This window comes from Neofelis nebulosa, chromosome 5, assembly GCF_028018385.1.
Source record: "Neofelis nebulosa isolate mNeoNeb1 chromosome 5, mNeoNeb1.pri, whole genome shotgun sequence".
Lineage (NCBI taxonomy): Eukaryota > Metazoa > Chordata > Mammalia > Carnivora > Felidae > Neofelis > Neofelis nebulosa.
Window position 1 is genome coordinate 64178100 of NC_080786.1, and position 22727 is coordinate 64200826.

The 22727-nt window shown below is 39.6% G+C and overlaps 1 protein-coding gene across 9 annotated transcripts in view; it reads right to left on the minus strand.

Moving 5' to 3' along the window:
- The window catches only part of TNIK (TRAF2 and NCK interacting kinase), a 399936-nt gene that overhangs the window by 138921 nt on the left and 238288 nt on the right, over positions 1–22727 (minus strand). For all 9 annotated transcript variants that reach the window (XM_058732385.1, XM_058732383.1, XM_058732381.1 and 6 more), the window contains exon 4: positions 12607–12732. In XM_058732385.1, the coding sequence (XP_058588368.1) occupies positions 12607–12732 (126 nt within the window). The remainder of the gene's footprint in view (positions 1–12606; positions 12733–22727) is intronic.

Here is a 22727-nt window from a genome sequence, read left to right on the forward strand (position 1 = left end):
GGCAGGATAGACTGAAGAAACATCCTTGGGTTGAAATATTTTCTCAAGTGAGCTGAATATGTTTGTGCTCCTTTCTCTTCTCAAATCTCATTTTGACAAACACAGTGACCAGACCTCCTATGAATCCTTCCATTGCTCCCATATCAGCAGGAGAAAATGTCCCACCGCTGAGCTCTATTAGGCCACGAAATTATAGTTCCCAAGGAAAGCAGTGGAAGCCCAGTGACTCTAGTCTTTTAAAATTAGATTGGACAAAATACTTTCAAATATTCAGTAGGAAACAATCCTGCTCTAGCCAGGCACTAATGTCAGTGATTTCTATAATTTGCTTCGCTATTCAGCTCTAGCTGAAGGCTGCTGAATTCTTTTCATCTCACTATGGAATGAAATGATTGTTAAATTATGTAATGGGATTTAAAAAAAAAAAGAGAAAGAAAGGAAGAAACCAGCATTTGCTAGCAACTGGTTCCTGCAGCCACACAATGACACTGATAATTACTGCCACCACGCAGCAGGGACCCTCCCTCATCACAAGGAACCTCATCACATTAATAAACAGAAACAGGGCTCAACATGCCAAGCCCAGCAGCAATAAGTCAATAACTTCACATCTCACAAGAAAGAAATAATGGATCATTAATATTTTCCCCCAAAGAAAGTTCTTGAAGAGTTGACACTGGGGCAACAATACTTGCTAACATTAACTGAGAATTTGCCACGTGCCGGGTGCTGGGTTTGGTGATTTGCAGCTACTGATTCATTAATACGCCATTTCCTCAATTCCCTTTTCCTTATTCACTTAGAAATGAAGCTTAGTAATGGTCTGCAGCCTTATCCATGGACTATCTACTCATTAAGTAAGCAGAGAGTGTTGAAAGAATGGTGCTCTCTCAAGTACTAGTTATGTGACCCTGGGCATGTATGTTCTCTAACCACCCTGGGCTCAGCACCCCACCACCATCACTATAAAATGCAACATAAAACAATAAACTAAACTAAACTAAACTAAACTAAAATAAAATAAAATAGAATAAAACAAAACAAAACAAACTAAACTAAACTAAACTAAAATAAAATAAAGCAAAATGTTTGGTGTGAACACTAAATGTGTTTATGAGTGTAAAGGTCCTAGCAGTCCCAAATCTTAAACTATACTTATTACTTTTTATCTGTTGGTCTGTCTGCATTTTTAAAACCGAGCAACCAGGAAGAGTTTCCAGCTTGGAAGATGGTATCAATAGCTTCCCAAGATCCACTTCAAATGGCTGACAGAGCATGGGGCACATGCATTTCTATAACCTCTATTAGCAAAAGAGCACAAAGAACACATGGCTTTTTTTAAAGCTTGTATCACATGGCAAGAAAAAAACAGTGGTGCGTTCCAGGATGTCGGATCTTTTTATTTGAGGCTGAAGAGGTAGAGGGAAAGGTTTAGAAGGAATGGTACATTTGAAATGCTCTTTCCACACCACCGAAATAACTGGGTCAGAAAATAGAATACACCTGTGTGTCACTTGGGAAAAGAGAAGAGAAGCTGGGTTGAAGGTGAGAACAGAACTAAGCTCAGGCAGGAAGGGGCCTGGACCTGGAACCGTGTCACTGACTAGATATTTAAGAAACAATATGGTGAAGTGAGACCCAATTAAGAGGGAAGGGGTTGGGGTGCCTGGGTGGCTCAGTTAGTTAAGCCTCTGACTTTGGCTCAGGTCATGATCTCACAGTTAATGAGTTCATGCCCTGCATCAGGCTCTGTGCTGACAGCTCGGAGCCTGGAATCTGCTTCAGATTTTCTCTCTCTCTCTTTCTCTCTCTCTCTCTCTCTTTCTCTCTGCCCATCCCCTGCTCTCACTCTGTCTCTGTCACTCTCTCTCAAAAATAAATAAAACATTAAAAAAATAATAATAATAAAAGGGGGAAAGTGTTGCCTGGATTATTTGGACACGTAGTTATTGTTACCGACACTAAAAAGGTTAACTTTTAAAAACAAAGAGTTTGTTTTTAATGTTTACTTATTTTTGAGAGAGAGAGAGCGAGAGTGGGGGAGGGGAAGAGAGAGGAAGACACTGAATCCAAGGCAGGTTCCAGGCTCTGAGCTGTTGGCACAGAGCCCAACACAGGGCTGGAACCCATGAGCCATGAGATCATGACCTAAGCCGATGTCAGATGTTCAACTGAGTCACCCGGGTGCCCTTTAAAAAAGAACAACAAAAAAACACAAAGTTCTAACATATGTCACAACTTACATGGTTGTTTGTCATGTATTTTTGTCAGTTGTCTTATATTTCTGTTTTCTCTTAGAGGCTGTGGGGGGAGGAGGCACTTATTATGCCCTCCTCTGCCTTCCCCTCTCCAGGACAATATTTAAGCAAAAGGTCTTAGGTCTCAGCTGAGCCCAGAAGGAATTTCAGAAGCACTGCCTGAGCCAGCCCTGAGCTCACCTCAATCAGGAGGGGCCTTCAATATGGAGTCACCTGCTGTGGTCACTTCTTTAAAAAAATTTTTTTAATGTTTTATTTTATTTTTGAGAGACAGAGAGAGACAGGGCATGAGCAGGGGAGGAGCAGAGAGAGAGGGAGACACAGAATCCGAAGCAGGCTCCAGGCTCTGAGCTGTCAGCACAGAGCCCGATGCGGGGCTCGAACCCATGAACGCGAGATCATGACCTGAGCTGAAGTTGGACGCCTAACCAACTGAGCCACCCAGGCGCCCCTGTGGTCACTTCTAACCTGCACTTTCCAATCCTAATCACCTCTGAAATACTTTTAAAAGGTTTATCCTCAGAACCAACTTAAGAAGCTTAGGATGATTTCTGGGGTCCCTACAGTATTCACTGGTCTGCTAGTTAACTGGTTTTAAGATCCTATAGAAGAAACAATGCTTTATGATATTTTAGAATTGCAGGCACTAGCCCCAAACACCTCAACTTGTTCCCCTCACATATCACTAGTCAGTCACTCACAAGAATAACTATTAACAGATCCTTCTCTTTTATAGTAAAAGGAGGAGAAAGAGGCAGGGAGAGGAAGACGAGGGAGCAGGATGCTTAAGGTCTGTCTAAAATGAGAGAAGTTCTGGAGCACCAGGGTGGCTCAGCCAGTTAAGTGACTGACTCTTGATTTTGGCTCAGGTCAGGATCTCATAGTTCATGAGTTCAAGACCCGCATCAGGCTCTGCTTGGGATTCTGCCTCTCTCTCTCTCTCTCAAAAGAAATAAACTTAAAAAAAAAAAAAAAATTGAAATGAGAGAAGTTTGTACTGAGCAACTGAAGGGGCATTCTAAGAAATGGGTAGGAAAGATAAACTCCCAAGAATTCACAGCTCTGCAGAGGATAAGTATCTTGACCTTGAAGGTCCAGAAACATCAGAAAGGCACAGGATATTTTTATCATGTGTGGCTGGGAATAGCCACAGATCTCATCTGCATGATTTATGAAGGTGTAAACAAAACCAGTACTTTGTTTATAGAATGCTGTCTCACTTGTCAGAGGTAGTTTAAAGTCCCACAATATAAAATACACGTGTATGTAAGTACAGAAATTGGCAGGTCTACATATGAACGTGCTTACCATTTAAGCCAACTTACGTAAAAGTAAAGTAAAACTGGTGGGAATTTCAAATTTGGAAATGCATTCATTTTTAAACTAGCATGTATTTGAAAAGAAAAATTCCTTCTACATTATATTTTTAGACTTCAGAACAAGTGCTTGAACTACAAATTCTAAGTTTTGCAAAGACAAAAAATTGAGTCCCAAGGACGTGAAGTCTCTCAAACTTTGTCAATGTAGTTTCTGGATAATGAACGACTTTATATCTTGAGAACGACAATGCGAGTTTGAATATATGGAGCCAACTGGTACTTTTAGCGACAAGAAGCCTGTGGAAAGGATAGGCCCACTACAAGGGCTCAATGGTTACCATGTCTAGGGAGAGAGAGCCTCAGAGTTGGCATAGAAGCATTCAGGGAATAAACAAAGTTAGTTGCATCTTGTATTTGGTTTCTGGTGCTCAAGTTTCTCAGTATGTATGCAAGCTCAGCTGGGGAATTTTTCCTGTTAGGAGTAAACCATTACGTGTCCATTCTGCTCACAGAAACTAACCTTATTAAGGCTGTTAAGAAATGCTCAATGCTGCTGGTCAGAATGTTACAGCCAAATAGAAGAATTTGGGGAAGGGATGGGAAAGCAAGCTTTCAGACAAGTAAAAACAGGAAAAGAAGAGAAAATACTAGCCTCAGAAGATTTATGATTAAGCAGCTTGATAGTTGAGGATTTTGAGAAGCATTTAGGTTAATGAGACACAGACTTTGGTTCAGAATTTATCTAGAAAAGGAACCAGAAGGTTTGTTTAGACCAGTGGCAGAATAACTCTGGGGACACATAAGTTTTCCTTCTGCTCAGGTGAAAAGAAGTTTAAGCACATTTCAAATGAAATTCATTGGGATAAAAGAAGAAATCATTTGTACATTCTTGTCACAGAATCACCCATCGGTTCATAAAAATGGCTCTTTTAAAGCTGATCTCAGGCCCTGTTGCAAAGTATCAAATTAGGTATGACTTTAACTCTGTGTTTGTAACTAAGTAACATATCTCTATAGGTCCTGCAATAGGACAGCTCTGAGACTGGAAGCCTGTTTACAATCATTCCTCCTAATATTTCAGGCACTCCTTCTAGAATTACCAAAGTTAGCCTTTCAAAAATTTCTACTCACAAATAATAAGATTCAATTACTTCTCCAGACAAATGACCTAGGCTCTATATATATGAAGAAAGGAGTTCTTTAGTTATACAAGTGACAAATACTGATTAAAACAATCAAAAAAAAAATTAAAAAAGGAAAGAAAAGAAAAATAAAGCCTCATTTCTGATGCATAGAACTCAAAAAGGAGAAATATTAATTATTCAAAGGACTCAGCTACAGGTGGCTGAATTTTTAATAATGCTATCTGCAGCATTTCATATTTATACTTTACAACAACCAAAAATGTCAATGGGCATGATCTTTTTGCCAGGCAAGATGCTACAGCAAATGTAAACTCTAGCAGACCTAGGTCTAGAGGCTGTGGCCAACATCACTGCAGATTCTAGAAAGGATCTCTCATTGGTTCATCTCAATATCTTATTTACAGATGATCTTATGCAGGAGCTAGGCAACTAACATCAATATGTGAAGTTTAGCATGTATGGAAGTCACCTGGGAGTGGTGGAATTTCTGGTACAAATTGGAGCAGGCGTGTGCTCCCCAAACAGTTATAACACACTGCTGCTATTGGGGGTTTCAGGCCCAGCATTTTCAAATCATCCTGGTTTTCAAAACTTTTTAAGGAATCCAGACTTTTGCAAGAAATTGATTTTTTCTAATGTTGCCATAACTAAAACACCGCCATCTTATGTGACTAAAACTAAATACATTCACCCAGACAGTACTTAGCCTCTGGGCTGCCAGTTTGAAAACCCAGGCCTATTACTCTAAAGTTACCATTTTTATATGGAAGAAACCAGATGTCAGAGATGCTGCCTCTGCCAATACCAGAACCCAGGTCTCTGGATTCCAGATCAGGTTTCAGCCAACGGTGGCAATGTTTGTCCCCTCAATGCATATATAGTTTTTGAACTCTTAGCTCTGCAAGGCTATACTGTTGCAATCTAATGAATGGCTTACTGAGACATTTCAGTACAGTAATCTGCTGTCTTACTTGACCACCTTACATTTTGGAAACTAATCGGATATTATTGCTTTTGGGGTGCCTGGGTGGCTCAGTCAGTTAAGAGTCTGTCTTCAGCTCCACCGTTGGGGAATTCCAGCCCCGAGTTTGAGCCCTGAGCGTGCTGACAGTACAGAGCCTGCTAGGATCCTCTGTCTCCCTTTCTCTCTGCTCCTCCCTTTCTCTCTCTCTCTCTCTCTCTCTCTCTCTCTCTCTCTCTCTCCCTCTACTCAAAAATAAATATTATTTAAAAAAAAAAGAAATTTATCATTGTTTATAAGATATTCTAGTCCTGGGATTGTGGTAGTATGAGAAGACAGCAAAATATGTATGATTTTGCCTTCTAAGGTTAGAGTATTAGTACCCCTAATAGATGGTACTTGTCCCTCAGTCCCAGTGCCCGAATGGTGTGCAGCAAAATGGAGAGCTTCTCATCACTGAGATGGGGTGGAATGAGACGGCCGTGCTGTGTGACAGAGCTTGCTTGTTTCCAAGAGATCAGAATCTTTATTGAAAGAGCTCCCTTTTTTGATTTCCGGTTCAGGCCCTGAGCGGTTGATAAAGGAGAATTACTTAGCCATTATCAGAAGTAGCTGTATTTCCTCAAAGAGCTGGTACTAAACAAGAGTTTATCTCTACAACAAGACTGATAGAATTCGCACAGATTATAATTCAATCAGACACCTAAAACAGCACATGTGTTGGCTGGTAGGATATGTGCAAAACCTCTAGCCACAACAAAAGAAATAACTGGGGAATATTTCCTGTAGTCTGGATACTGGGAATGCATGTTAGAAAGTGCTGCTTTTGGGAAGCTTGGGTGGCTCAGTCAGTTCAGCATCTGACTCTTGATTTCGGCTCACGTCATGATCTCATGGTTGATGAGTTTGAGCCCTAAATTGGGCTCTGTGCTGACAGCATGAAGCCTGCTTGGGATTCTCACTTGCTGCCCCTCCCCACTCACACTTGTGCTCTCTCTCTCTCTCTCTTTCTCTTAAAAAAGTGCTGCTTTGGTTGCTACAGGTTACGTCTCTATATAATTCACAATAACATTTTTATATAAATGTAATCCTAACAGAATGCCATTAGTCCAAAGAGTCAACTATCTGTGATCTTTGCAATTGTTTGCTAAAACATTCCCAAAAGTCTTAAGGTACTCCTCAAGGCATATTTCTTAGACTTCCACATCAGTCTTATTAGTAGCTAACTGGTCCTGCTACCCTCTTTGAAAATTGGGGAACTGAGGAATGGAGGTTAAAGATGAAGTCAAAATAAACCCAAAGCGTCAATCCTATTTGGAACACCAACTTTTGATATCAGAATTATTTTTTACAACTTAAAAGAATGTAAAGCTCAAGGGCTTGATTCTAGCATACGAGAGCTTGGGGTTAGCTAGCACACTGGCTTTATCACTCACCAGCTGTAAGACCTGGGGTAAATTTCTTAACTTCTCTGAGCCAAATTTCCTTATCGGTAAAGTGGGGATAATGATAGATCTAAAGTATAGAGTAGTTGTAAAGATCTAATAAAATAATATGATAATGCAAAAAAAACAACAACAAAAAACCCAAAACCATAAAATTTGGCATATGAGAAGCAAGCAATAAATATTATCTGCCACTGTTATTATTAACACAGAATGGCTCAAATTTAGTGAGTCAGAGCCCTTGGAATAATGATACACAATCACATTCTATAACCAAGGTCCCACCAACATTGTACTCTGGTATTAATTTCCCATTATGTTTCTATTCTGCCTTTACTTTTCCAAGTTCCCCCTGAGTTTGTTACCAAATAGAAAGAGCACAACTAGAAAAAGAAGATGGCCTCATCCTCGTAAGCATTTCATGGCTTGGTATTTTTTTCCCCAGTAACACAGAAGCTAATGGACGATTACTAGTGGGGATGGTCCCTGCTAGGCTCTCTGTCTTCCAAGCAGAATGTGGGTCCTACTTAATTGCAGGTGGTCAAATGGAATGTGAAGGCCTGGCCCTCCCTTGGTGCCTGGGTTTGGGAGAGACCACTATTTGCAGATCTCCCTTTGCCAACCTCAGGAAGGGGATTCGCTTGCTAAAACAGTCTCCTAATTGGCCTCCCTGATTCTACTCTGGCCTCCATCTGGTCTAGTCTCAACCCAGAAATGGGAGAGACCCCTTAACTACGTGGCTCATATTCCATCCCTCCTCTACTTTCAAAACCCTCCAGTGCCCCCCCCCCCCCAACCTCACTCAGAGTAAAAGCTGATATCTTTCCAATGGTCGGTAAGGCCTTGCATGATGTGGCTCCAGGTCTCATCTCCCAGGTTTCTGATCACACTGCTCCCATTGTTATTCTTGGAAACCACCAGGCTTGGAACACACCTCCTTGAGTCCTCTACAATGGGACTTCCTCTGGATGCAACCCCATCAACCTTTCCCTGCTCTACTAGGTTCTTGTCAGCTTCCAGTACTCTCTACACTTTTCTTACTAACTATATTTATTTTCTATGGTCTGTAGCAGGAGTGTAAGCTACACGTAAGTAGGGGCTTTCTTTAGTTTTGTTCATGGATATATCCTAAGTGTCTACAAGAGTCCCTTTTGTCTAGCAAGTGCTTGATATATATTTGTAGGATGAACAAATGAATGGTGACTGAATAAATGAATATATACACTTGCAGACTCTTGATTCCCAGCAACCACAGCTGTCTTCGTGGGAGGAGCAGCTGGCCAGGGTGAGAACTGGCAGGCAGCAACTGATTCCCAAGAATACGAAATCTCCTGTTCACGCCATGCAGATGCAAACGGGCTTCCTGCTTTCTTCCAGTGCCTATTGGAAAATGGACTGCAGGTCTGCTTATTTAAAAACAATAACAACAAACTTCCAGTGCCTTTCACAGAACTTCAGGCCAAGCTAAATTGTCACATTTCAGGATGCCTGCATTCTGACTCTGCATTCATCCATTAATGAGCTTTGAGGCCCTGGGAAAGTCAATTAACTTCCTGGGGATCCAGCAAAATAAAAGACGACTAATTTTGTTTCCAACTTAAAAAACTGCAGCATTAGGAAATGGGTAAAAATAAGTGAATCCCTGCTTGACCACTCCTCTCTTTCTTCCAACCAATTTCTAAATAAACATCCAGATTTTAACAATTCACTCTCACAAGAAAACCAACTCTCCTATCTGGCCCATCTGACAGAAGAAGTGATAAATAGTTGGGTGTGACTGACTCAGCTTGTACTATTGCAAGTGATTCCTGAAGGTGGTGGTTCCAAAGCTACATTAATGCTTTCGTTTAATTTGGAACCAGGGCCCTGACCAAACAAAAAAACTCTCTGCAGACAGCATTAAAACAGCTATCATTCTCCACTTGTTATCTGCTGAAGCTTATGGCAATATGGGGTCATTGCTAAAAAGCTAGATTCTTGATGACGTAGAAGTCCTTTAGGAACACAGAGATATTCCTACTTGAATCATCTTATCACTTCCTGTCGAACTTTTAGTCCACAAATAAAATGAACTCTCAAAGTACCTGCAGCCATCTGCTTTGTACCGACATTATTAGCAACCAGGTCTGTAGAAATAATAATCATTTTCATTTACAGTCCAATTATTCTATCAGCTTCGTATGCTCAGCACCTTCCTGGCACTGAGGCCACAGAGATGCAAACACAGTCCTTGCCTCAGATTGTTGACTGTCTTTGAGGAGCAAAGACAGCCCAATGGGGAGCAATTAAAAAAAGAAGAAACAGAAGTGGCTCTGATGTTCAACGTAAGAGAAAGTTTAGAAGAAAAAAGAAGCAGACATAAGAAAGAAAAAAATGCTTTAAAAGTTAAATTAGTGAAATTACTACCCAGATACAAATATCTTCGACACCATTGGTATCCTAGACATCCCCATCATTTAAATAGACAATAGATACATTTTTTCTTTTATTTCCTTTTTCTTCCTTTTTTATTTGCCAAAAATGAAAATGTATTTTATCTAATCATAGTATTTTTAAAAGGCTTTAAAAAAATCCCATTATATAAGTTAATGTTTTTGCACTATAAATATAAATCTACATCATTTTAACTGGCTGATGTGTCCTTTCACACTGTCCTTTAATGGATTTACTTAAGCAATTCCCCATTGGTTACCTTCTACATACATCTTTATACAGTTACCCAAATATTTATTTAGGACACATTCCTGTATATCTATCTATCTGTGTGTGTGTGTGTGTGTGTGTGTGTGTGTGTGTGCGCGCGTGTGTGTGAATGTTTATCTGTATGTATCCCAAATGCCCTTGAGTAAAGATAGAGTACCAGCCTCCAATCTTCATTTCCATAAGCAGGGGGTATGAGTGTCCATTTTGGGCATATCATTTAAAAAAAATCTCTGCCAATCTCTAAGTTTAAAAAATGGTATCTAATTCTTGTTCTGTTTTGCATTTATATTGTTGGTATGATTATATTTTAAGAACATCTTTACAGGTAATTGATAATTCTTACTTTGCTAATTGCTGCCTCATTCTTAACTCAATCCTTCTTTTAGTTCCATATTATTTCTATTATGCCATATTATTTCTATTATTATTTCTAAAAACTCTTCCTCTCTAAAGGCTTCTAAATTCTTTCTCATCATATATAAAATATTTTTCCTAAATTAGTTACTTGCATTTTTACCTTGTTTTTTATGTTTTTTTGTAATGAGAATCTTAAAAAAAAAATGTATACAGGCAAGTCCATCAAAATTCTGTTATGTGGTTATGCCCTTGCATATATGGCCTCGTTTATCTTTTTTAGTATTATAGTTATAGCTTTTTTCTCTTACTATTTTTACATTTTTAATTTTCACATTTATATCTACTATACATTTAAGAGGCTACAATTAAAATATTACTATAACTTTTTCAGAAATCACATAAAAATATATAAAATCAATGTGATCATACAAAGTGGGTTTATTTACCCCAAAATACCTTTTTTATTTTAAATTTAAAGATGGGCTTATGGGGGAAAAATATACAGTAGCTCTTTTCACTTCCAAAGATTATAGTATTCAGTTATCAAAATACATGAAAATCTTGTTATTTTTCTGAACTAACATTATAATATTCTTTTTGTCACTAATTCTGTCCACTGTGTATGTTTTATCTTCTCAACTGGACTACAGACAGATGTCTTTGCATTAAGAGAGTAAACTGAGATTCTTTGATTAGCTGTCCATGAAATAGTAGTTGCTAGATTCACACAATTTAGTATATAATTTGGCATATAGTAAATTCTGTCTAATTAAAGAATTTTGTGTGTCAGACACATAGTAAGAGCTCTAGAAAATGAGTAAGATGGTAAGTGGTTAAAAGGGTATTTTTAGAGTAATTAATCCAAACAGCAACATATGGAATGAACAGAGATTCAAGAAAGAGAGAGAGAGGTAGGTCAAGTAGAAGTCTACTGCAAAATCTAGGCTTCCACTGAACGGGCCCACATGAAGTTAGCAAAGGAAGATTAAACCAAGACAGTGTTATAAGCCAGCCTGAGAGATAAGAATGAATAAAAGTTTCATGGACAGAAACCACGAAGGTGAGAGGAAGAGCAATCTAAGCAGGGCAGGGATAGGAATAGTGGTTTTGGTAACAGATATACTGAATTTACCTTCCTTCAGTGGGACAGCTGTCTCACAAACTGTCAAAGATACAGGACTGGGGCACATAGCTAACTAGAAAGGAAAGCAACCATGAGAGTACTTATATGGTATCAGATACTGTTTTAGGTATTTCATTCACAGAACTGGAATTTAAATTTCAGTCATCCACACATTAGCCAGAGATGAGGAAAAGACCCATAGAACTTGGTTAGATTATTGTTCCACCATTCCTAGCTACATAGACCTTGGGGCAATTAACTTACCCTCTTTGTAAACCTAAGTTCTGTCATCTAAGAAATGAAGCAAACTCTGGAAAACAGTATGGCGTTTCCTCAAAAAATTAAAAATAGAACTACACTATGACTCAGCAATTGCACTATTAGGTATTTATCTAAGGGATACAGGTGTGCTGTTTCAAAGGGGCACATGCACCCCAATGTTTATAGCAGCACTAATGACAATAGCCAAAGTATGGAAAGAGCCCAAATGTCCATCGATGGACGAATGGATAAAGAAGACGTGGTATATATATATACAATGGAGTATTACTTGCCAATCAAAATGAATGAAATCTTGCCACTTGCAGCAAGATGGAATGGAACTAGAGGGTATTAGACTAAGTGAAATTAGTCAGAGAAAGACAAATATCATATGACTTCACTCATATGAGCACTTTAAGACACAGAACAGATGAACATAAGAGAAGGGAAACAAAAATAATATAAAAACAGGGAGGGGGACAAAACATAAGAGACTCTTAAATAAAGAGAACTGAGGGTTGCTGGAGGGTTTTTGGGTGGGGGATGGGCTAAATGGGTAAGGGGCATTAAGGAATCTACTCCTGAAATCATTGTTGCACTACATGCTAACTAACTTGGATATAAATTAAAATATGAATTAATTAATTAATTAGAAAAAAAGAAATGAGACTAAAAAAAATGAGACCATAATAATGTCCCTCTCAAAGAGCTGGAATAAATGACATAATACATAAAAAGCAAACAGTGTGATGCCTAACTCAATAAATGTGGTCACTAGTGGAAAAACCAGAGAACTTAACAACTGGCTTTAGGGATGGCCCACATTAAGGGGTAGAAGATAAAGATACTTAAACAATGGAAGGGTATTTAGGGAAATGGGAAAGAACCTTGAAAACACAATGTTATGGAAATTATGGGGCCAAGAGTTTCAAAGGAGTTACTTAATCCAATTTAGTCATGAGGACAGAGAAATGAACCATTCAGCCCTGGTTGTTCTTCCTGTAAGTAAAGTAAATTTGGGTAGCACTACATACCCAAAGTTGGTCATCCATGCCTGGTGGGTTCTTTTTGATAAAAGCACCATAGTATGTAGCAATATTCCGGTGATGAGAATACTTCTTCAACATGTTAATTTCTTGTTTGATTTCTTCCTCTTCATCCTGTATTAGAATAATAAATATTATGTCATGAACAGCCATTGTGCTTAGTAGGATTCTGTTTTTCGTCACCATCTATATCAACTACACAATAAATTCTTTCTTAAGTTTTATTCTGTGGTGGTAAACAAGCATACTGACTACAAAGAAAAAAATCACAGGACATCAAATTGGCAATCCTAGAGGCTCTTCTGTTTGTACAGCAAACAGGCATAGTATGCAACCAGCTAGAAAGAAAAAGCTCATCCTTTCACCTGGAAAAGATCAAGGTAGACAGACTATTGAAATAAAATTCACTCTCGGCTTCTGCGAACTATGTCCACTGACTACCTATCACTGATCATATCTGATCAGTAGGAAAGATTGGGGAAAGAAAAAAAAAATACAAGCTCTGACATTTAAAATTTGTTAGGTTCATTTTCTTTGAAGCCTACTTTTATTGAAGTAACTGACTGAAGATGATGAAAGTCAGCTGGGTAAGTTCCCTAGATCTGAAGAAGTTCACAAAACAGGGGAACTCATCTCACCTTCTGGAAACTAAACATAAAAAGAAAGGGGGAACGTGGCAGTGCCATGGATGTGAAAAGAGGTAACTCTCCTATAGACTAAGTTTCCTGATGTTCGGGTTTCATTCATTCTGAGTTTCACTTTGGAGTCCATCAACTTGGCCACTTTTGGAGGCCCTGGCACTATCGGTGGGGGGTGCATGTGCTCTCCCATAATTTTATTTTGATATGTACACATCAGTTGGATTTATTTCTGAGATTGGTGAGACAAAATTCCATCCCAGGAGAGTTATGTGAGATGTGCATTAGTAACAATTACCTCTGAGGGTAGGTTGTAACATCACCTTTACCTAAAGGCCGCCTTTCTGTCCCCTTGCAGCTTGGGCTGCTTGGCCTCACTTCAGTCTCTACATTGTCGGGCCCTTCTGCGGTTTTCCATGTGATGTCTTCTTTCCTGTCCTCCTCTGGACACAGCTTTTACTCGTTATTCCTAATCGAGCTTAAAGGGCCCTCCTCAGGATGTCTTCCCTATTTCTCTCAGGCCATGCCAAGTCGCCCCTGCTGTATCTTATCCACCTCCTACACTTCACACAGGCATCATATTTGTTGGTACTGGTGTGGAGATGTGTCATAATTGCTCTTCTACTCGACGGTCTTCATGGATGGTAAGCTCTCCTCTGCCTTCAGGTCTCAGTTCCAGAGTCCCTTCGCCAGCAAAGGTTTCTGATCTGTCTGACTTGGTTCTAGCCTCATGGATCATCACATGTGTCTTCCTTTGTAGCACCTACCAGAATTGCAATCTACACTTATCTGTCCTATCATTTGATTAAGGCCTCTCTTTCCTATCAGCCTGTACCAACTGTGAACACAGGAATGGTGCCTGCTTTTGCTCTCTGTAGCATGCCCAGCACCAGGCAAAGTGCTGGTGAACAAATACAAATAAAAGAGAGGACACCTGCAAGGACCCTGCTACTACAGTGGCATCAGGGGTACTTGAGAGGAAACGGTGAGGGTGAGATGAGAACGGTGAAGTGCTGACATTTCTTCATCATGAGAAAATAAGTTTTAGTGAAAAACAATGGAGATTTCCAAACCCAGGAGAGTGAAGCCTCTTACATGTCACAAGTCTTAACAAAATCAAAGACTAACTGATCTCAAAATAGAACATACGATTGAGGTGCTGACCTAAGGAGAAGCGTGTGGCCCCAACATTGAGGAGGGGGGTCCAGGAGTGAGGGGCTGGGACAGTGGCTGAGGGAAGGGATGGCATCCGATGACCAATGGATTCTTCCCTCCAGCTATGGGAGACTACCTACACATTCACTGTAGCCTGAGGACATACTGACCTTCACAGACCTTCTACTTGTTGAAGGGCCCCTGTAGCATGCCTCAAATGTCTTACTATGGTGCAGATTAAGCTATTTTAAACTTACCATGTGGGCCGAATAATTGTGGATGAATGCAGGATGTGAGCATATGTACTTTAGGGAAGCCCAAACAGAAGGAGGAAAACAAACCTGAGGGTTTCTGTGAGCAGCCTGGTATCCACAGCTGCTTCCATTAAAGAGGCAACTACCTGGGGCAGTGAAACACCAATCACTTTCCAATGGCAGCCTGCCAATCTCACCTTTGGTCATTCTTAGAGACAAGTTGGTTGTATAAGCATTGCTGCCGGCCTCCTAGGTTCTCAACAGGATGGAGGGTGATGTGGGATAATCCAAGAGGGGAGAAGTATCCTTTTTAAAAATGTTTGTTTATTTATTTATTTTTGAGAGAGAGAGACAGAGCGCAGAAGGGGAGGCACCGAGAGAGAGAGAGAGAGAGAGAGACAGAGAGAGAGAGAGAGAATCCGAAGCAGGCTCCAGGCTCTAAGCTGTCAGCACAGAGCCTGACGCGGGGCTTGAACCCATGAACCGTGAGATTGTGACCTGAGCTGAAGTTGGATGCTCAACCGACTGAGCCACCCAGATGCCTCAGGGGAAAAGTATCTTAAAAAGTTTACCATACTATTAAGAAAACAGTTAAATAATAGTGTGATTCAATATATAACTAAATCCAAAATAAATAATACTGGAGATCGGAATGAAGGCAGCAAGTTCTCCATCACTTTGCGAAGGTAAACTGAGGCAATATGAAAATGAAGAAAGCATATGCATGGAGTCAGAAAAATGAGGGTCGGCAGATGGGGTGCATGTTCACTTTGGGCTCCACTCTTTTCTGGCTACATCGCCTTAGGGAAGCAATCTCGCTTTTATTTTTATTTGTATTTTTTGAGTTTTATTTATTTAAGTTATCTCTACACCCAACGTGGGGCTCGAACTCACAAACCTGAGATCAACAGTGGCATGCTCTTCCAACTGAGCCAGCCAGGCATCCCTAACCTAACTTTCAGCACTTAAGTTTTCTCATCTAGAATTACATACAGATTTATAATAGTATTGTATTATATGCCCAGTCTTTTGTGATATTTGAACGAAGTATGTTTGAGTTATAAATGCAAAATAAACATTGTTATTAATCTTGTCAACCAAAAAAATAAATACATAACAAGGGTGGAAGGGCAAGAATGGAAGTATCTTGAATTTTAGTTTAAACTGCACTATTTCCAAACACAGTTATGGAACCACTGTGGGTCATGGTTATGGAGCTCTAGCATAGAACCTTGATTTGGAGGTTATGTGACCTTGTAGGTGGGCATGCATTTTATCAGGCCTTCAGGGCTACGGTTTATCCTGATTTCTAGTCTAGGGCAACGGTGGCAGCAAGTTAGGCAGTGGAACTGAAAAGCACACACGTACTAGTAACTATGAGAACTTATTCAACCATTCCATAAGCAGTCTACCCTCTCACAACACAGCTCATTGAAAAGGATGAGGTTACGATGGTTTCAAAAAGACAAAGATAACAACAGAGGCTAGAATTAGATTTCAAAGCTGTAAGAAAAGGATGTCTTCTGTTTTGTAAATGGGTTATTCTTATGTCTGAAGAATTAAGCAAAAGGATCAAGCTCACTGGGAAACAAATGAAAAAAAAAAAGTAATGGTACTAAATTGTTACAAATTTTACAAGGGAATAATTTTTAAAAGCCAAGTCCAGGATACTGGGAAGAACTATTACTTCAGTACTGATACTGCAAAATCTAGTCCAAGCTGATTCATTATGTACCCTTAGGCATTGCATAGATACTCTCTGGATATCAGCCATTTTCACCTGTGATTGAAAATAAGAATATCTATTTAAGCTGCCTCTCAGGGCTTGGAAAAAACTAAGTGCTTATTTAAGCATAGCTTTATTGTCAAAAGAAAGAAGATTGCTTTTTTCACAAGATCATGGGAATCTATTTATTGCTTAGTATTTGTGGCAGACTTGGACTGGGAGGGAGACAGAGAGGGAGTAGAAAGGCCATGATATTCTGCAGCCTCCTTCATGAAGAAAGGGAGTCCATTAGTTCTTCTTTTTGTCTCTGGGCTCTGCCATGTGACCTGCTCTGGCCAATGGAACATTAGTAAATGTGCCCTAGCAGAGGCTGGAAAAGTACCTGTGCACTGGGGCATGCTCTCTCTTATTGCTGGCAGACAACTCTTCCATGTGAGAAGAAAGTGGTTTTCACATGCAAGGAAATGGATGCGTCCAGGAGATGTTTTTAAGCCATTGACTGCCTCTAATGATGATATCATATAACAATATGATACCAGGGTTATAAAACATAGCCAAAGCCAACCTCCACTATGTCCCAGAAACTGTGTGTGTTATCTTATTTCATACTCAAAACAGCTCTATTAAGTAGATGATTTAACGATCCCATTTTACAAGTGAGGAAAATGAATTTCACAGAGGTTAAGTAACCCCCAAGTTCATTCGTATTTTAAATGTCAGAGCTAAGATTCAAAGCAAGATTCCTCTGACTCCAAAGCCAGTGCTCTTAATTCTCTACTGAAAACTCCAGTTACGCATGGTGATAAAACAAAAGCTGCTAATCATGAAAGAAGTGTCTGGGAACATTTCAAGCCAGGGATGAAGAGAAACGCGCCTTTGGTCCTCCAATTAAAGAAGCTTGTTAGCACACAATAGTATTTGCTTATGAATGATATCAAGGGATAAAAGAGGGATTTTAAGTTGCATATTTAATACATGGGGAATATACTTTAAGCACCTACATTATGCTAGGATTTAAAAATGGAATTAATAAGGCATTTAATATTAGTGTGCTCTATAACAAAGAGTTTGACCAACATTTAGCTCTCAATCCATGGAACAAGAGTAAAACTGCATAACTTATAATAATCCAAGGGACGGGTCAGTTTCAATTCAGAAGTATGAGATGTATAGACTCAGAAGTGCCACTACACCCCAGGCATATGGGCATCAGGTAGAACCACTTCTGCTCCTGCTCAACCAGTCCTGCTTTCCATAGCACTTGTTGGCATTAGGCAGTTGTTTATGTTAATTTTCCTATCATTCTCAACTCAACTGTTGGCAGAATATGACACGAAGTTGAAGATAATTTATTGTTAAAGAATCAGAGACTATTAGAATTTAAAGGGGTTGTTGACATTTTCCAGAATGTACGTTTTAAAATAATTTGTAATAGTGAAATCCTTTCCTCCAATAGAAATTTGATTCAGGATGCCAACAAATATAGCATCAACAAAAAACTAGACTTTTAAAATCAGTAACATTTATTTTTGTGAGTGTAACTATGTGATATCTAGTTATAAAATTAATCAATGACAACAAAGAAGCTGTTTTAGTGAATACGCTAGATGTTTGAAAGAAATATAAAGTCCCATATCAGCTTCAGTATCTCATTAGTTTTCAGTTTTGTTTTGTTTCCAAGGCATAGAAAAAACAAGATAAGTAATTGCAAATTTCTCTTTTTAAAGAGAAAACTCTGAAATTTCAGTGGAAATTCTTCTTCCTGAATGAAATTGTGCACACGAACGGAGTAACTTAGCAGTACAAATTAAGAGGCTGCCATTTTCCAGTGTGTTTGTTGGTATATAACATACAGTTTGAGGTTTGTTTTATCGCAGTTTATTAAACATGAATATATAATAAAAATTAGATAATATTTAAGCTTGTACGGATCTCGTAAGATTATCTCAAGGTGGGGTTATGCACCTGTAAACTGTATTTTTATACATTGAAGGAAACAAACCCAGAATGGTCCAATGACCTTAGCCTTGAGAGAACTGGGACTTTGCCTTGACATTCTGTAGGCAGTGCCTGGATTTGCTGTATATGTTAGTCTTAAGCTAATGAATTCATTCAATAAACATTTAACTGCCTACTGTACCCCAGGCACAATGCTAAATGCTAATAATATAATAATACAACAATGGGCACCATGGATTCAAGCTCTGCCACAATGAAACTTAACTATAGGCTAGTGGGGAACACTGATGGAAATCAAAGAATGACACAGATGCATGAACAGTTACAAACAGGAGAGGTATGGATAGCTAATCTAATTGGAGGCATCAGGGGAGACAGCACCAAGAATTTCAAGTTTGGGCTGAATTCTGAAGGCCTTGTCGGGGGTACCCAGTTGGGAAGAAAGAAAAAAAGTGTGACATGGTGTGACTATGGAGGGAACCAATTTTCATGCAGAAAAATAGTGACTGCCAAAGCCCTATAGATGGAAGGGGTATGGCATGTTGTCTTCTATAGGAATTGTTGGTACCATGGAGAGAAAAAGGAAAGATGTCGGCAAGAGACACTGTGATAATAATATGCACTGAACATAGTGTTCTACATATGGTTCTCAAAAACTTTCTTTATAAATAACTATGCTTACTTCTCATACAAACTTTATAAGAGAGGGGGTGTGATCCACAAGGCAAGGTTAAGCAACATGCTCAGGGTAAGGGAGCCCTGAAATGTCAAAACTAGAATATACCCAGATGAAAGTGCCAATCTACAGTGCTCTTTTTTCCCATGAGGCTAACCTGCTCTCTTGCTGGGAAATTTCTCTTGTTGGGAAATGCTGTCCCTTAGAGATCCAGCTAGTACAGCCTGATGTGCATTTTTCTCATACCCAAGCTTCCACTGATGATGACTCCTTATAAAACCATGAATTAAAAATAAAATAAAATAAATAAAGACCCTTGATCAAGTTAACACAGAAGTAAATGAGTTTTACTCCTGGTAGTGTTGTCACTAACTTGCCTCAAGTCTTACATAAATGAGGTGACTTATATCCTCAGGGACCCTACACCTATAATTCAGGTAACAGCTCACAGGAATTGGAATGAGTCTTATCTGATGGTATAAACAGTATAATTGATAATGCCTCCCCTTTGTGTTTTGGTTACTAGGAAAAAATAATTTTCTAGTTTTCTGTGGCTTATCATTTGGATTTGTTTTTCTTTTATCTGGTTTTCTACTCTTTATATTTTCTCTGGTCTCTTGTTTTCACATATATATTATCATTTTGTATAGCATCTACTATGCCCCAGGTTCTAGTTTAGCAAGCCCTGCAGGAGGTACAGAGATGAAAACTGCACAGTTTCCATTCCTGGCTCATTAAAGTCGGTAGGGTAGGCTTTAAATGAGAGAGGACTTTCCATAAAGGGAACACAAGGGGTGAGCTTCAAGTTACTGGGAAGAGAGCCAACATATTGATGGGTGAGTCAAGTCACAAAAGAAAAAAAGCGCCCAATAAGAGAGAACCTGATAAAGTCCAAAGGTGGACATACATATGAAATGGAAATGTGCTGGCAGCACAGAGGAGGGGGTGAACGTACAGAAGGAGACCCCACAGTCTGCTACCGAAAAGCCTGGTTGCAAACCTGGATTTGAATAGCACGCTCAATGATCCAGGTACTCCTCATACCTCTGTGTGCCAACATCCTCCCCTACACGTATCTCAACTTCACTAGGGGCATAAGAGAATTAACTATAATTTTGACCAAATGCTTAGAGGTACACAAATGAAAGGCACTACTGAATACAGACCATAATGATGTACAAATATTTTTAAAAATGAGTGAGCCTCATTGTTCACCCTCATTAGTTTGGGGGCATAGACAGTAGTTTCCAGGGCCATTCTTTGCTCTTAAGGAATCTGTCTGACATGCGTGCATACATATATGACAAGTCTATACACCCAGTGTGCGTGCACGTGTGCAGAGACCTGGACAGACATAAGCCACCAAAAGGGGGATAGTCTGTAGGCAAGACAGGGGGTGATGCTGAAATGTGCAGGCAGTGGGCAACTCAGCTTGTTCATTTTTAGAGCTCTAGAAGCTTTCTAAGGTCCAAATGCTGTATACCATACAGAACTGATGCACTAAATATAGCCTCCAAGGTAAAAGGTATTATGGACACAAAAATAACATGTTTATCTTTTCTTTGTTAAAAGTTCTCATCATGTGCTTTATCAGACGATCTGTCTGCAAAAGATGCCTACCTGAAAAGCCCCAAAGGAGAAGTCCCAAAGAGGTGTCCAGAGGGGTCTCTGAAGCAGAAGAGTGTGGGCTGGGGATTCCTAGGCTTTGTTGAACCCACCTGAGAGTGAGACTCCGAGAGCTGAGAATGCCCTTCTCCCAGCCCTAGTAACACAAAACCGAGATCTATTCATCCTCGGATCTCACTTACCTGTCACTTTATCAGGAAACATACTAGCCACCCGGATAGATTCGTTTCCTCTTAAATTCTCTCTTAATACCCTCTGTACAGTCCTTAGAAGCTAATCAAAACTGTGATTAAGTAATTGTTCGGCTATTTTTCATGTCTTTTATACATGTTGGAACATAAGATTCCAGAAGACAGAGCCTGTGTCTGTTCTACTCACTGCTATCAGTCCAGAACATAGCACACCCTTTCATTCTTAAATGAATGAATAATTATGGTTTCAGTCTTCGGCTTCTAGAATCTAGCTATATACATTCTCTCCTAGATCCTGCTCTATAGTAGGTCATTTGGTACATGCTTGGGGTGAGACATTGTTCAGGGTAAGACTAATAACTCTGTAATTGAGGTGATGAAGACAGGGCTGATTCAAACCATTTACACACATCAACAAGAGACTAACCCAGGGATGGTGCACAGTTCACAGCATAGGCTGCCATCTCCACACTATCATCTACTAATGACAGAAGTTCAATGCATGCTCTAAACTCTTCTTTCCATTCCTATCGACTGCCCCATTCAGGAACTCACTGTATCTTACCAGAACTAATAATTAAGATCATTTATTGAGGACCTGTTATGTGCCAAGCACCAGATATCATATCATTTTAGCCTCAGTATAAATTTGTGATGTCTGTATTTCCAGCCAACACATAAGAAAAATGAGACTCATGGGGTGCCTGGGTGGCTCGGTTAAGTGTCCAACTCTTGATTTTGGCTCAGGTCATGATCTCATGGTTTGTGAGTTCAAGCCTCACATCAGGTTCTATGCCGAGAGCACAGAGCCTGCTTGGGATTCTCTCTCTCCTTCCATCTCTGCCCCTTCCCCCCCCCCCCCCAAGTTCATTGTCAGTAAGGAGGTAGTAGGTGATCTCAGCTCTACCTGAGTCTGCAGGCCATGCTCCACGGATACTCCCTCATCTTTCATTCCTAAAACAGGGCTGTGGGGAGAGTGGACACACCCTAACTGGCTGACTTTGAATTCCAACTCTGCCATTTATTTACTATCTGTGGGGCTTGGACAAGTTACTTAGGCTCTTGGTGCTTTTAATTACTCATTTGTAAAATGAACACAGTAGCAGCATCCTCTAATGGGAGTTGTTTCGAGGATTAAACAGACTAATATATGTTGTACTAAGTAAAACAGTGCTTGGCATATGATAAGTACCCAGCCATTTTTATTTTGACCATGGATGTTGTTGTTATTACTATTATTAATAATGTTATGTCCTGTGCTACCAATCGCTCCCCTGAACAGTCTCTCTTTGGGAGAGAGGAACGAAACGTGCCTGTAGCAGTATGTGCCCGGACTCTTCAAAATAATCTGGATGAAAAGATTTTTTTTTTTTTTTGGTCCAGTTTCAGCCAACATTAACTATGGGCAAAGCCCTCTACCAGAGGCTCCAGGGAGACCACTTCCTTACCCTTCAAAGAAGGATGGAGGCTGGTCATAAGCTTCAGCCACAGGAATTCAGTAAGCAGGACTGAAATAGGAACTCAGTCAAACAGGGTTTAAAATGGATCCTCCTAGTAGACAATCCCATCATATTAATTTACTGTTCAACTTCTGGCTCCCACATTGGCTCTTGCACTGGTTTGGGGGAAAGGACCAGGACGTATAGCATCCCATCCCTGGTTTTAAAAAAAAGTTTATATTTCTTTTATATATTGGATTTTTGCCTAAGAGGATGTGATCAAAATGTTCTATTGGGAAAACAGAAAGTTTGAAAACTATGTAAAATCCTGTCATGTTATTTACTTCCTTCATGACCTGGCCCTACCTTGTCCACAAGGATCTTGTATCACTCTCTCCTCAGCCTTTTTGAAACTAAATCATGTAATAGTTTCCAGAATATACTT